The 16,590-nt window shown below is 40.5% G+C and overlaps 1 protein-coding gene across 3 annotated transcripts in view; it reads right to left on the bottom strand.

The window, feature by feature from the left end:
* Positions 1 to 15,319, bottom strand: part of PLD5 (phospholipase D family member 5) — a 238,635-nt gene extending 223,316 nt beyond the window's left edge. For 2 of the 3 annotated variants that reach the window (XM_081039296.1, XM_081039298.1), the window contains exon 1: positions 14,539 to 14,664. Coding sequence is in view for 1 of the 3 variants with exons in the window: in XM_081039295.1 (XP_080895421.1) it covers positions 14,539 to 14,727 (189 nt within the window). In the remaining 2 variants the exon portion in view is untranslated. Of the gene's footprint in view, positions 1 to 14,538 lie in introns of all 3 variants that reach the window. The other variant, XM_081039295.1, reaches the window with a different exon arrangement.
* Between the last annotated feature and the right edge of the window lie 1,271 nt (positions 15,320 to 16,590).

The following is a 16,590-nucleotide window of genomic DNA, read 5'->3' as shown; positions in this document are numbered from 1 at the left end:
GCTTTTCTCACCTATTTCCTTTTCTTTTCTTTTACTTTTCTTGGTTCTGCTTGGAAATGTTTCCTTAGTATAAATGGGCTGGTGTTAGAAAGATTCCAAATAAGCTTTCAAAAGGGATTTGAAATCTCAGAGGATAGCATCTTGGCTGTGAAAAGAGGAAACCATGATGGATGACAATGGAAGACTTCCCTTTCCCACATAGTCCAAGTATTCTAAGCATGAAAAAAAAAACAAGTTGGAAAATAATGCCAAACTGGGAACCAGGGCATATAAAAGGTATATGAAAGGAGTTACATGTTCTACCTAAGTGCAGAAAAACACACCACTAACACTGGAAAAAAGAAAAGAATATAGTATTAGAAGTCCTAGCCAGAGAAATTAGGCAAGAAAGAGAAATAAAAGGCATCCAAATTGGAAAGGAAGAAATAAGACTGTCACTATCTGACATGATATTATACAGAGAAAATCCTAAAGATTCCATCAAAAAACTGTTAAAACTAATAAACTAACTCAGTAAAGTTGCATGATACAAAATCAATATATAAAAATCTGTTGCATTTCTTTACCCTAATAATGAACTATCAGAAAGAAAAATTAAGAAAACATTTACAATTGAGTCAAAAAAGAATAGAATACCTAAGGAATAAATTTAACCAAAGAGGGGAAAACCTATACACTGAAAACTATGACATGAATGAAAGAAATTGAAGAAGACACAAATAAATGGAAAGATATTCCATGCTCATGAATTGGAAGAATATTGTTAAAATGTCCATACTATCCAAAGCCATCTACACATTCATTGCAATCCCTATCAAAATTCCAGTGGCATTTTAACAGACATAGAACAAACAATCCTAAAATGTGTATGAAACTATAAAAGACCTTGAATAGCCAAAGCAATGTTGAGAAAGAAGAACAAAGCTAGAGGTATCATGCTCCCTGATTTCAAACTATATTGCAAAACTATAGTAATCAACAGTGTGGCATTGGCACAAAAACAGACACACAGATCAATAGAACAGGATTAGGAGCCCAGAAATAAACCCATGCATATATGGTCAACTAATCTATGAAAAAGGAGCCAAGAATGTACATTGGAGAAAAGACACTCTCTTCACTAAATAGTGTTGGGAAAACTGGACAGGCACATGCAAAAGAATAAAACTGGACTCCTATCTTACACCAAACACAAAAATTAACTCATAATGGATTAAAGATTTGAATGTAAGAACTGAAACCATAAAATTCCTAGAATAAAACATCTTGGTAATGATTTATTTGGATTTTACACCAAAAGCAAAGGCAACAAAAACAAAAATAAACAAGTGGGACTACATCAAACTAAAAAGTTTCTGCACATCAAAAGAAACCATTAACAAAATAAAAAAGCAACCTAGAAAATAGGAGAAAATATTTGCAAATCATATATCTGGTAAAGAATTAATATCCAAAATATATAAAGAACTTATGCAACTGAACAGCAAAATACAATCCAATAAATGAGCAGAGGATCTGAATAGATATGCTTCTAAAGAGGACATACAGATGGCCACCAGGCACATGAAAAGATGCTCAACACCACTAATCATTAGGAAAATGCAAATCAAAACCACCATGAGATATCTCACACCTATAAAATGGCTATTATCAAAAGACAAGTAACAAGTGTTGGTGAGGATGCGGAGAAAAGGGAATCCTTGTGCACCATTAGTGGGGATGTAAATTGGTACAACCACTATGGAAAACAGTATGGAGGTTCCTCAAGAAATTAAAAATAGAACATCCATATGATCCAGCAATCCCACTTCTGAGTATTTATCCACAGGAAATGGAAACAGGGTATTATGTATACACTGCAACATTATTCACAATAGCCAAGATGTGGAAACAACCTAAGTGTCCATCAGCAGACGAATAAATGAAGAAGATGTGCGGGGAGGGGGTGTAAATATATATAATGAAATATTATTCAGCCACGAGGAAAAAGGAAATTCCGTCATTTGAGACAAACATGGAGGAACTTGAGGGCATTATGCTAAGCGAAATAACCAGACAGATAAAACTAACAATGCATGGTATCACTTACATGTAAAATGTAAAATCTAAAAAATAATAATAATAATAATAATAATAATAATAATAAAGTCAACGTCGTCAAAATAGAGAGTAGAAAAAGTCGTTGCCAGAAGCGGGGAGGGGGGCATGGAGGAAATAGGGAGAAGCTGGTAAAAGGGCACAGACTTTGAGTTCTGAGATGAATATGTCTGAGGATCTAATGTAAACATGGTGATTATAGTTGATAACTATTACATAATTGAAATGTGTTAAGAGAGCAGAACTTAAATGTTCTGACATACCAAAATAGATAAATATGTGAGATACTGGATGTTTTCATTTACTTGAAAGTGGAATCCTTTCACAATGTATATATACATGGTATATCAAATCACCATGATACTCACTTTAAATATCTTATAATTTATTAGTCAATTATACCTCAATAACGCTGACAAAAGAACCTGTCAAGGTCATGAAAAATGAGGAAAGCCTGAGAAACTGTCACAGACCAGATGTTGACTAAGGACACGTGACAACTAAATGTAATGTGTTATCTTGGATTGGATTTTGGTACATAGAAAGGACATTAATTTAAAAACTCATGACATTCTAATAAAGTCTGGAGTTTGGAATTTAATATTACAGGAACTGAAATTGGGTGAGGGATATACAGGAAATGTCTTTCCTATCTTTGCAACTTTTACATAAATCTAAATCTATTCACAAATAAAACTTTATTTAAAAAAAAAGATGTGTTAGGAATCTTATAGGACAGGCTTTAAGCAACGTGTGCACATGCCATGGATTACAGCAAGAAGATCTTAGGGAATGGAAAAAGTTTGGAAACAGACAAGACAGAAAATCATAGTAGGATATTCTTAAGGATCAAGACTGGCAGGTCTTTAAGGGGATTTTGGCAGTTTTGACACATTCCCTGCTCTAGAGTGTCTTACAGTCTCAGATCAAGTGCCCTCAGCCAGAGCAGGGCAGAGGCTAAACCATGAACGACAGATTTAGACATGGCCAAAGTACTTGGAGAAAAATAAAAAGTGAATGTTCTCCTCTTGACTAATTAAAACGAAATATATAGACATTAAAACAAAAAAATGCACTGTAAATAACATTAGGTATTGGAACAGGTCACTATGGCATGAAATCCCCATTCCCAAGTCTTAGGAAAAAATGGATGGAATCTCAAGCTGTGGATGGTTTAGATACAGCCTCGTTTATTATCTTCTCCAAATGATTTTTAATCATAACCCTTTCAGTAGCTTCTCATGGAGCTTCTGATGTTTCCTTCTACTGAATTCTTGTTGCATTTAACATCTGTAGCATGGATCAGGCAAGGAGCATATGCCACCTTATTTTATCACTCATGTATATAAGTCCTGCCTCTCTAAGCATATATTCATTCATTCATTCACTCATTCATTCACTCTTTTAATAGTGAAGTCAATCAATATTGGATGTCTACCTGGCTGGGCATTAAGGGTACACTGTTATAAATGAGACACCATTTTTGTCCTCAAACTTTGCACTGAGGGCAAAAGACAGGTAGTTAATCAATCAAAAAAAAACAAAACAGTGTTGAGTGCTATAACAGATGCCTGCCCATGATGGAATGGAACCACACAGGAGGGGCACCTAAACAGGTTTTAGTTTAGAAGTAAAACATTTAAGTTGAGTTCTGAAGAACTAGACCATAAGCAACTGAGGTCAAAGGCCCAATCATTTACATTGGAATTTTCCCAAGCCTGAACCTCAGTTCCTTGTAGATAGCAGGAATGGGAATGTTTGTTCATTATGATCATAATAATGTTGGTAATATGGATCTAGACAATAACAATGGCTTAGGTCCAAGATACAACTATGAATAGGGCAGAATTCCAACTCTCAAGGGGTTTTTGGAATGTTTCCTGTTTATCCTTGCGTCCATCATGCCAATCACAACTCCAGGGACATACCTAGCACTCAGTAAACATTTGCTGAATGGAGGAGCTTTCTCAGACTCCCCACACCCAGGAAAGCACCAAGTCCCATGAACTCTTATCTCACAACATTTCTTGCAGCTTTCCCTCCTCAATTTTCTTCTGCCACCATACTCTTGTGCTATTTCTCACCTCTACCACTAAAAGAAGCTTTACACTGGACCCCCAATTCCAGGCTCTCATTCCTAGACACTCTATGCCACTAGCAGATTTTCTGAAGCTGGACGTGCTAACTAAAGTGCCTGTTGAAATATCCCCCCTTTATTTATGGAGTAAAGCCCAACATTTTCAGCGTACCACTCAAATCCTCAAGCCCTCTACCATCTTGTCATAATCCACTATTGTGTTTCCACACCCAACATTTCTTTAAACCAACTCTGTCCTCCGGTCGTACTTGTTAATACACCGGTCTTTCAAACACGCTTTCAGCTGCCCAGATTCCACTCAAAAGCCTTGGTTCAGACCAGTCCAACAGCCAGCAACTCTTTTTCCGAGGCTTCTAAGGCCTATACAAATCTTTGCCTAGGGGGACACCTTCTTTGACCACCTTCTCTAGACAAGAAGTGATTTAAGGTTTCTCAGCCCCAGGAGGTTACAATTCACTAACAACTGCTCCTGATGGGAGCTCCATAACGACTTGTTATAAAGAATGAACAGTCCAGTAGGGAAGACAAATAAACGCACCACCAGAATACAGTGTAAAATGTGCCTCAGGGATGACATGGAAGGTTTCTGAAAGCAGGTGGTGGGGGTGAAGGGAGGAAAGGATTCAGGAAGCCATACTTTGGGAGGTGACAAGTAAGAGTCACCCACGTGAAGAAAACAACGAGAGAAAGCATCATAGCCCACGGTCTATGTGCTAGAAGAGTAGGACCGGAGAATCAGAGTCTGAGCAGCAGTAAGCCATAAGCAAGGGGAAGGGCACTATATGCATTTTACTTTTTTTGGTTAAAAAAATGAAATATGACATAAAGTGTGCAAATCTTTAGCATATAGCTTAATAAATATTAGTTTGAAACCACTTTCTAAAAAATGAGATAGAACACTATTGGCCCTCCCAGAAGCCTCCTAGTGCCCATTTTACTCTCAAAGGTAAATATTAATTCTGATTTCTATAACCATAATTTAGCTTTGCTTGTTTTTTTTCACATAAACAAAATCCTATAGTCTATATCTGTTTTCTTTCACTCGTTACTATATCTGAGTCATCCCCATTAATGGAGATAGCTAGAGAGATATATGTACATGTATAATTAAACTCTTTTCATTACTTAATGTATTATATTGTAAGAATAAATTAAAATTTATTATCCATTCAATTATATTGCATATTATATATTAGAATATAGGACATTCAACTATATTGGATATTAGGAATGCCTCCCATTGTGGACTACTAAAATAATACTTCAATAAATATTAATAGACATGTGTTTGGTGCACGTAAACACACATTTGTTTGACATATAGTTTAAATTGCTGAGTCATAAGGTATACATGTGTTCAAATTAGTAGAGACTGCAGCTTTCCAAAGAGCTTCCATGAATTACAGTCCTGCCAGAAGTTATGAAAGCTACAGATGTTCCATGTTTTCTTCAAAACTTGTTACTGTCAATCATTTTAATTTTAGCTGTTCGGGTGATTGTATAATGGTATATGATTTTGTTTTAACTGCTTATTCTTTGATGACTGATGACATCAAGCACCTTTCTTTGTTTATATGTTTTGATCACTTTTCTATTGGGCTGTCTGGATTTTTTATTGATTTGTAGGTGCTCTTTATATATCCTGGTTAAAACCCTTCATCAGAGTGTGTGTGTTTTGTGTGTGTGTGTGTGTGTGTGTGTACAGAGGGTGCCAAAAAAAGTATACACATTTTAAGAAAGGAAAAAACTGTATTAAAATTGTAATAATATATGCCAATAATAAAAAATGAATACAAGTCACATTTGACTTCTGCAATTACAGGAGGTGTTCAAAGTGGTTACCATCAGCGTCCAGACACTTCTGATTATGGCGAACTACTGCTTGAGCAACGTTCTCAAATTCAAATACCGCTTAAAAATGGTCTTGTGCACCTTGAACAACAACTGTGCTTCTGCCTTTTTCTTTGTCCTGCCTGTCACATGGTGATGCTAGCATTTATTTGATTAACTCCATCTTTTGAATTAAAATCATACTACACATTGCTACCACAATTCAACTTCGAAAAGTAATACATAGATAACATCTCTTAAAATATGTATACATTTTTTGGCACCCCTGGTATATCTCCTTTTGCTTTATGATTTGCCTTTTCATTCCCTTAATGGATTCTTTTGTAGACAAAATTACTTAATTTTAATGTAGCTCAGTTGACTAATCTTAATAAATTCAGATTATTAAAACTCCTTAACAATTTTTTCTTACTCCAAGTTGGAGATTTTTTATTGCATTACTTTCTAGAAGCCTCAGTGTTTCACTTTCTACAACCCACATCTACCTGACTTCTGTATGTGGTGTGAAAAAGAAATCAAGATCCATTTATTAATATAGCTATAAAACTGATTCAACACTAATTTTTTAGAAGACCATCTCTTTCCCACTGCACTTCTATCCCTGCCTCTTTTGTCATAAATCAAGTACCTATCAATAATAATGTACATATAAGTCTGTTTATGTACTCTCTATTCTGTCAACTGATCTATTCATTTATCTTGTACCAATACCAAACTGCTTTAATTAATCTAGCTTTATAATAAGTTCTGCTATCTGGAAGCAGTCATCTAACTTTGTTCTTCATCAAGATTGTCCTGGCTGTTCTCGTCCCATTGCATTTCCATATAAATTTTAGAATCATTTTTCAGCACACACAAACTTGTTGGGATTTTCATTGGAATTGCATTTACTTCATAGATCAATCTGGGAGAGAATTAAAAAGGCCTTACCAGTCTCCTTAAGTATTTGATATTTTTATGTTAGATTTATTTCTAAGTTTTTGACATTTTATGCTAATGTAAATGGTAATGTTTTTTTGTTTTATTTGGAATTTTTTCCTAGTTTAATTTTGGATAATGACTTTGTATACAGTGGTTGTGATAAATCCAGAGACATTATTAATTCATTAATTATATCTGTAGTTTACTTTGGATTTTCAAATGTAATCATGTCATCTGCTAACAATGACAATTTTATTACTTCCTTTTAATTATTATGTTTTTATTTCTTGCCTATTGCATTGGTTATGACCTCCTATAAAATGCTGAATAGAAGTTACAATAGTGGAGATTCACTCATAATCAGTGTGGATAATTTTTCAGTATTTCACCATTAGCAGTGATTCTTTTTAAAGAAACCCTTTATCAGAATAATGAAGTTTCATTTTATTTCCAGTTTGTTGAGCCAGACATTAAAAAAATTCATCAGATTTCCTGATCTTTGGAGCTGAAATGGTAGGACTGAAAATTGTTACATAGGTTTAAACTTGAGAGACATACAAAAGTCTGTAAAGAGAAGTAAAATCTTTTAAAGAAACTAGCCAGAAATTGGTATGTGGCTATTAAATGAAAGAAGGGAAGAAAAAGAAATCTTAAATCCAATAATCTCAAGCTTCTCAAATTAAATATACTAAATATGATATCACAGACTGGGGTGATGTTAAGATAAGTCAATAAGCCACACCCAACAGAGATCAAAGAAGTCAAAGCTTCTTCAAAACAAACTGATATGTCAACTCACAGTGAGAGAAGCCCGTTAGTGGAATAAATATGCTTCCTATCAGTAGTGACAAATATGATAATGGACACAACACTGATATCCATTGGAACACACTCAAGAGTCCATTCCATTTCTTCACCCTTCCTACCAGTCTCAAGGTGGCTTCTTTTGCATGTTCTTAGTTGTAGGACTTCTGTTCAGCCAGACTTCAGGGAATTCTCAATGATGGTTCTCCTTTGGTTTTGTTGTAATTTTCATGTGGTCACGAGAGGATGGAAGCACAACATTTGCCTACGCTACCATCTTGACCGGAAATCTCTGGAGACTCTTTTATAAGGACACCATCCCCTTCATGAGGGCTCCAGTGTCTTGCCCTAATCACCTCCCAAAAGCCCCACCCCAAAATGCTAGCACACCATGGATTAGGTGTCAGTATGTGAATTTTGCGGAATATAAACATCCAGTCTATAGTGGCAGGAGATTTTGCTCACCTTCATTGTCTGGCTTGATGGAAGCTCCAGCCTGATATTTGTTTGTATGATAGTCAAGGCAGCTAAAGGGAAGCTGAGGAATTAGGTAATGTCTCTCAGTGCTTCCAATCAGAAGTGATACATCCTTTGATTTCTGTTTATTGGCCAAGGCTTGTTTCAAAAGGGGGGAGGAAAGGAGATTCAACCCAGACTCAGAAGAAAGAGAAAGGGACCATCCATGACTAGCTTATTGGAATGACCACAACATACAAAGCTCTTAGCATAGTGCATGCCCTTGTTAAATGCTCACTACACAGTACCTATAGGTATAATTGCTTCTCAGGTGTTGCCTGGCTGACTGGCTGAGACCTCATATTCCACCAAAAGAGCTTGTAGTTTTCACATTTGATATCAGCCTGTCTGCATTATAGTTCTGGACCCAGTATGTATGGGTCCTTTTGCCATCAAAGCCAGAGCACTACCCCGAGCCTGGTAGGCTGCCTCTTTGCCTGGCCTCCACTCCATCCCCTGGAGACCTGACTCTTTCCTCGATCAGTGGGCCCCAGTTTGCTCCATGCCTGGCTATTCTGAGGATGACTCTTCTTGTTCCCACTGTCTCTGTAGGCTTTGCTAGCAGAGACCAGCTCTTTGCCCTTGCTTTCCTTCTCAGCTCTATGCTAGTGAAATGAAGTCAAGTGATATTTCATTTATCTGTATGGTGGCTCAGCAAGCCTATTTAAAATTAAAAGAGACAGCAGAAGAGAGAATTTGTAAAGAGTAGAACACAGAATCCTTAATGTTCACCCTGGTGGTTAGCCTTAGTGTCTTGCTTGGTTTAGTAATTGCCTCACTTAAAAAAAAAATTGTCTTCTCTAAGTGCGAAGCTGTACCAGCTTAAACAAAGTTTATGTTACCAGTAAATAGTAAATAAATGCCATGTGCACACTTGTCTCCTGGAATACATTATTCCCATGATCAGTAAAGAATAAATGGATTGGAGCAACCTTGATCACCGTGGTCTAGGCTCCTATTATGTAATGTCATTTATGTCCCACAGAGCAGATTCATGAAAGTATTATACCCCACAGAGCAGATCAGTAAAGCACCAGAAGACAAAGTTCAATCTAACAGAAGAAGTCTTTAAAATGTTCCATTAAAAATCAGTCAATCAAACAAGCAGAAAATATCCTTTTCTGTGTTTATGTATTATTGGCCAGACTGGATAATTTTAGTCTGGTAAACATTTACGAATATTCTCTTTGACCAGGATTATTTCCTGTGTGATTTTAGATAAACAGAACAGACAAAGGCTAGGCTGGGCAGATTGTCTGCCTCTGTAATTCATCCATCAAGAAATGAAAGCTAGGATGTCTCTTGAGTGTGTTCCAATGGATGTTAGTGTTGTGTCCATTATCATATTTGGCTCATTGCAGCATTGTTTAAAATGGCCAAGATGTGGAGGCAGCCTGGGTGCCCGTCAATGGATAAATGGATAAAGAGTAGGAGGTACATATATACAATGGAATATTGCTTCGCCATGGAAGGTAATGGGATCTTGCCATCTGCAGCAGTGTGGATGGACCTGGAGGGTATTGTTCTGAGTGGAATGTCAGACAGAGAAAGGCAGATGCAGTGTGATTTCACTTATCTGTGGAATCTAAAGAACAAAATAAACAAACAAAACAGAAACAAACACATAAATACAGAGAACATTTTGACAGTTGCCACATGAAAGGGGTTGGGGAGGGTGAAAAGGGGAAGGGATTAAGAAGTACAAATTGGTAATTACAAAGCTGTCATAGGGATGTTGGGTATAGTATAAGGAATATAGTCAATAATATTGTAATAACTATGTATGATATCAGATGGGTACTAGATTTATCGGGGTGATAGATGAGGGGGTTTGGGGAGCAGGATGAAAAAGGTGAAGGGATTAGAAGTATAAATTGGTAGTTACAAAATAGTCATGGGGATATAAAGTAAAGCATATGGAATACAGTCAATAATATGGTAATAACCATGTATAGTGACAGGAGGATAATAGGGGGATCACTTCTTAAATTATATAAATGTCTAACCACCATGCTGTACACCTGAAATTACTATGGCATAATACTGAATGCCAACTGTAATTGAAAAATTTTAAAGGTGTGGGAAAGGTGAAGGAGAATAAGAGGTCGAAGTTCCCAGGTATAAAATAAGTCATGGGGATATAATGTACAGCATAGGCAATATAGTCAATAATATTGTGACAGTGTTGTACAGTGTCAGATGGTTGAGGGAGTTATCATGGTAATCATTTCCTTAGGTATACAAATGTTAAATAACTAAGATGTACACTTGATAACAATATAATATTGTATGTTAGCTATATTTTAGTTTAAAAATCTTAATAAATAAATAAATACATACATACATACATACATACATAAAAGTCTCCAAAGAGCTCCCTTATCCCTTCCACCAAATGAGGACTCAACAAAAAGAGAGCTATATATGAGCCAGAAAGCAGGCTCTCATCAGATACCAAATACACCCTCACCTTGATCTTGAACTTCCCAGCCTCTAGAGCTGTGAGAAATAAATGTTCATTGTAGATAAGCCACCCAGTCTATGGTATTCTGTTGTAACAGCCCAAATGGACAAAGACACCTGCCTACCTACACAGATGAGAAGCGTGAGGGTGAATAGCCCCTGGCATGAGGGGACTGTGTGTCACTGCAGTATAGACATGGACTATCTCCTTGACTCATCCCAGCAAACCACTGACTTCTTTATGTTTACTGTGAATGTACATCCTGGTGGCTATGAGTCCTTTGCCTAAGATCACAAAGTTAATAAGAGATGGAGCCAGAGTCTAAACCCAGGTCTGTTTAACCAGAGCCCCACTCTTAACCACACTTTGGCAAAAGCTAACTAAATAAGCAGGAGAGAAAATAAGGCACCCCACCTCCATAAATGCATCAAGAAACACACACAATTGGCATAAAACCAGGTGACTAAGCACAGTAGCCTCTATAACTTTCCCACTTTCCTTCTTTGAAAAAAAGAAGTTCAAATAGGGCATATACGAACCAAAGGACACCAGCCTAATGATACACCGTCCTCTGGATAGTCAAACCATATTAAATAGTGACTCTCAAAGTAACCCAGCCCCAGGGAAGGCTGACAGAGGGGTGGGTCAGGGAGATAAAGAAGTGGCCCTCTGCTCCTCTTGCTTTGCTAGACTATCCTTCACTTTTACATTATGGCTACAGTAAATATAGGATCCTACACAGGAGAATTCCATTGTTTCCAAAACGTAATCCTTCTACCACCATAGACATTATGGTATGGAGAACAGGAAGCAAAATAATCAAGAACCAAGAGCACTGTTTGTAGCTGATAAGACAACATTTGATGTGTGGCCAACAATTTTACTTGTACCTGAAATTCCAGTAGAGTTCAACGTCCAGAATTCATGGTACAAACACGACTTCCTTGTAGCCTCTAATCATGACTTAAGAATGGAAGAATTTCCTCATATACATTTGTTTCTTAGTGGGTGTTCATCTTTAGTATGAACCAACCAATGACAGGAATCAAATTTATATATAAGTTGAAAGTATTCCAGTCCTCCCTGAATTCATGTCACTTTTCTCTTGTTCAACAAGGGATTAGTCCTATTGCCTTTAAACTACGAAAAGGAGAACTATATATCCTCATTTTTCGCAAAGTGGGTGGAAATATATTTTTAGGTGTCACTTTACGTCACGTTATTGACTTTCAAATTAAGCAATGCTTCTGAAGTCTGGACGGAGTCCACATACTGCCACATTTCATTTCAGGGAACTCCAGGACTGTGGTGACTAAGTACATGTATCATTTGAAGCCATAACTTATTTATGCCCTTAATACTAGAGTGGCTCTTAAATCACCAGTGAAATAACAAAAGGCTGTTTTCATGCATACAATGCCCACAATAATTATTAATTCATTTTGACATAATTTGATTAGACAGACCAAAGGGTGTTTAACTACCATACATCACCTTTGAACTTCATATGACACACTCATCCTAATCTCTGCAACATGTAAATCTGAAGGTGCCACATATATTCAGAATGTTGTCTATAATAGTCAACATTACATTTTCATGCTTTGTGTGGCAATAATATACTAGGTTACATTTGTTATGGGTTTCTAAATTTCCAATTTCTCATTAGAAATTAACCTGAAATATCATAGCGTACACAACATGATATATATTGCAAATACCCAGAGCTTGAATTCAAATAGAATTTACATTTTATGCTAATATAATTTTCTCTAGCACCTTCATAAATATTATTTCATTTAAAACGTTTGTAGATATTTCAAAGGTGCAAGACTATCGTAAAAAATTTCCCTTGAAGCAGACCCCTTTCTAATTGAGAGCAAAGATAGAGAAAAACAAAATATGTCTCATGAAATGTATTTGAGAAAGTAGACAAAAATGCTATGTTGATTAAAATAACAAACAGGCAATTGATTTTTTTAAAAAATGAATGCAATGCTCTCTTTCAGAGCACCTGAGTGAAGATGAAAGCATAGATCCTCACATGCTTCCAAACAACCACATCCTCCTTTCTTTGGTCTCTAACTCTAAGGAGGCGCTGAACATCCTCTACTTGTCCAGAAAGGTGAGGCTGCTGTGACCCACCTGGTATGACTCATACTTTCAATGAAAACCTAAAAGTGAGAAACCATTTAAATACAATGCATGCAGTGTCTGTTGACTCCAGAAGACATACCCATAGAAGATTGCGCTATTGATTTTCAGTGAGAGAATAAAGGAAATAGATCAGCTAACAGCACAAGCTGCAAATGAACGCCCAATCCAAATGAAACGGAAATGAAGATATATTCTATCACCATTCTAAGGTTAGACCATTCTCCCTGGTACTAAAATCAGATAACAACACCAAGAGCCAAATTACAGGAAGATGCTATTTGCTCCCCCTTAAACTAAATACCACCAGTTCCTTTGCTAAGTGTGGAGCTTGCATTTTTTAAGTGGATACAGTTTCCTCTCAAACAACTTGCCATCCTAGCTATCTCCTTCAATTACTTCCATGGTCTTAAGGATGAGGCATCCTTTTGATACTAAGAAAATGGTTCTCTACATAGAAGACGGAGCCTGTTCCCCAACTCAAAGCTTTAAATTCGGACTTTCAGTGACTTAATCAGGCCCTCCGAGAAGAGGCAGAGACCTTCCCTTCCTTTCAGAGTGTAAGAGAAATACTCCTTTGCAGGCTCCCCTCGTGGGAAGCTCTCTCCTGCAAAGCCAGGAGAAGCACCTAGGGGCCAGATGGGACTCAGGTTGGCTCAGCTGCAGGAGAGTGTGAGTTCCAGAAGTCCTCCTTCTTGCCTTTCTATCATAATTGGAGTTGTGACCCAAATACATGGGAACCTCCACATTCTATGAACAGACTCAATTTAGATTACGCAGTTCCGCGGGAAGAAGTAACACCCTCTCCCTAGCTGATTGTGCTCTACTCTTGAGATAAAGCTTAGTTTCATTTGATTTAAGGCGATGCTGATGGCTCAGATTTGAAACAGTGGATCCCCTAAACGCCTTTTTAGAGGGTCTTTTTCCTTCCAGAATAGCGCGCCTCAGGGGCTCAGCCCCAGAGCCCAAAGCACTTGGCGGGAAGCCTGCACTCTCTGGGAGGGAGGTCCCCGCTCGCCAGCTCCCACCCTCCGGAGTGGCGGGCTCCTGCAGTTGGGTGATCTGCTCTTGCTTTCGCCCTTCTGCTGGCAACGCGCAAATCTCTCCCTAGTTAGGCTCAAGTAGAAAGAATCGCCAACTGCTCGTGCCAGAGAACACCCTGCAGAAAACTCGGCTTGTGCGCTGGCCCAGGCTGAGTCGCCAGCGGCAATAACTTTACAGATTCTTTAATTTGGTAGTTTCTGAGCAGAATAAAAGAGCCCCAAAGACGCGGGTAAACGCCCCTAAGCCTACTTTCGCGCAACGTCAGGTTCCCGGGACCACGCTTGTGGTCCACTTCTTTCTCACCACGCACCGCAGGAACACGGTGCAAATGAACCCTACAGCGGGAAGCCCGTGGGGAGGTCGAGGTGTGTGAGGGGCCAGGAAGTCCCTGGAAAGAAACCTCCCTCCCTCCCCACAGTCCGGTCCTTAAGGCGAGAAAGTGAAGGAAGCGAAGCCTCCGGTCCGGCCCAGCCTCCGAGTCAGGCCACCTGACGAGATCCCCGCGCGCGCTCGGGCCGCCACCGGGGTAGGTGTAGGTGTGCGCGCGGCAGGTGCGGGGCCGAGGCCCCAGGGAGCGAGGCGCCCTTACGTGCTCCAGCTTGTCTTTCCTCCGGAGCCAGACGCTGGCGCTGTAGTCCTGCTGCTTGACGCTGCTGTAGAAGTTCGCGCCCACTCGGGTCAGGCTCGGCGAGGGCTCTTTGGGGCGGCTTTTGAGCCTCATCTGCTCGAAGCCCTCGTGGGGGGAGGCCGAGAGCCACTCGTGCTGCCGGATCTCCATCCTGACATGACCAGGCGGCGGCCGGCGCGCAGCGGGCTCAGGATAGGCGCGAGGAGCCGGCACGAAGGCGAGCGGGAGGCCAGGCGGGAGCTAAAGAAGAAGCCGGCAGGCGCCCGGAGCGCACAGCCGGGAGGGAGGGGCAGCGCGGGAGGAGAGGGGCCGGAGGAGGGAGGGCAGGGTCGAGGGGAGGTTCGGAGGTGTGGGGAGGAGGGAGGGGACACGGGGGGAGAAGGGGGTGGGAACGAGAGGGAGGGAGAGGAGCCTGCTCCCGGGAGGCCGGAGTGCTGGTACGGTTGGTGTGGCAGCGTTGTCGCTCGGCGGCTGCGGTCCGGGGCCGGTGCTCCGCACGCCGGCTCCTTGCGGCACCGACTGGGACCCGGGGCCGGCCCAGGCGGGAGAGCAGGGAGGTGGCGGTGCGGGTGGGAGGGGCCGCCGCCGGCCGAGCCAGCCGGAGCCTGCAGGTTGGTGCAGTGAGGCGCCGCCGCCGCCCCTCCCGCCGCGCCCTGGCCGGGCGGCCCGCTCCGGCTGCGGACCCGGCGGTCCTCCACGGGCTACATCGCTCCCTCTCGCATTCACACCTGAAGGCGAACAGCCCCCGGAGAAGCGAGCGCGGTCTCCGCGTGTCCTCGGTCCTGCAGCTGAGCGCGGGGCTGGATCCAGAGAGTCGCTCGGGAACCACCTCCTCCCTTCCCCCACTCCCAGCTTGCAGCGCCCCCTCACCCAGCCCGGACTCCTCTGGCTTTAAGTCCCCTTATTCTGAAAGTTCAGTAACTTCCCACCTCCCGGGGCTTAGAGCATAGGGTGCCTAGCAACCCCCAGAAAATGGCCACAAGGACATGTGTTCTCTTGATCCTTGCACACTACTTTCTTGTGAGGGGGTAGCGATGCAGTTGCTGTCGTCCTGGCTTGCCGGAGCGCCTGCTGCCCAGGAGAGTGTCCACTTTGAACAAAGCTCCCGGCGGCCCCACCCACTGGATCCTGAGCACGCGACTCCAGGGCCCTCTTGAAAATGCTCTGCCTCCCCTCTGCTCTTAGGTGTAGGTGGACCGGTGCTGTGCAATTGTTTCTCTTCTCTGTCCCTGGGCGTTTGGGCCAGCTACTTCCCTAGGGGTTTTACACCAGCTTTCCCCGTCCAGGCCCAGTCTTAAAACAGCCAGGCATGACGATTTTTTAGAAATGAGTTGGCAGGTTAATAAATAAATCTTAAATCTCTTCATCTTTCGCTATCTTGAGTCAGCATCTTAAAACATTTTTTTGGTTTGAACGAAACGCTAAATAATGTTAAGGATTTCTCAGGTCCATTTGAAAGCTTGGGGAAGTGTATGAGAGCTGGAGAATTATGTTGGAGATTTTAAAGAGAGCCAGCCTGGAGGGTAAGCTAATGTCTCTCTCCAGCCCTTGACAGAACTGCTCCCAGCTCTGTCCAACGTGGATGGATGATGGTTTCAAAGAAAGAAATTCCTGGTAGGAATTTGAAGTTTTGTGAGGGCAAAGGTTGTGTCTCCTATCTTTTTAAAGTCTCCATAGTACAAGATGGTATTGTAATAACAATAGTGAAATAAAATGCTACCAGCAGTCAATGGGTGAAGCAACTAAATACGAATATTGCACACAGAAGTTTTGGTTATTCTAGACTGGTTTTCTTAAGAGCTGAATGGTTTCTATAATATGTACCCCTGCTGGTGGGTTATCTCTAAGTTTCACAGTTATTTTACAAGATAAAGGTTATTAACCCCATTTTCCAGGTGAGGAATCTGAGGCTCAAGCAAAAATTATACTTCAAAGCAAGGATTTGCACCAGGATTAAAAGGCTGCTAACACTATATATTTATTCCATTGTCTTGTCTTCCATTTTTTGCCATT

This window comes from Rhinolophus hipposideros (genome assembly GCF_964194185.1).
Source record: "Rhinolophus hipposideros genome assembly, chromosome: 26".
Lineage (NCBI taxonomy): Eukaryota > Metazoa > Chordata > Mammalia > Chiroptera > Rhinolophidae > Rhinolophus > Rhinolophus hipposideros.
Note: the sequence above shows the minus strand (reverse complement) of the source record. Positions and strands in the feature narration are given on the sequence as shown.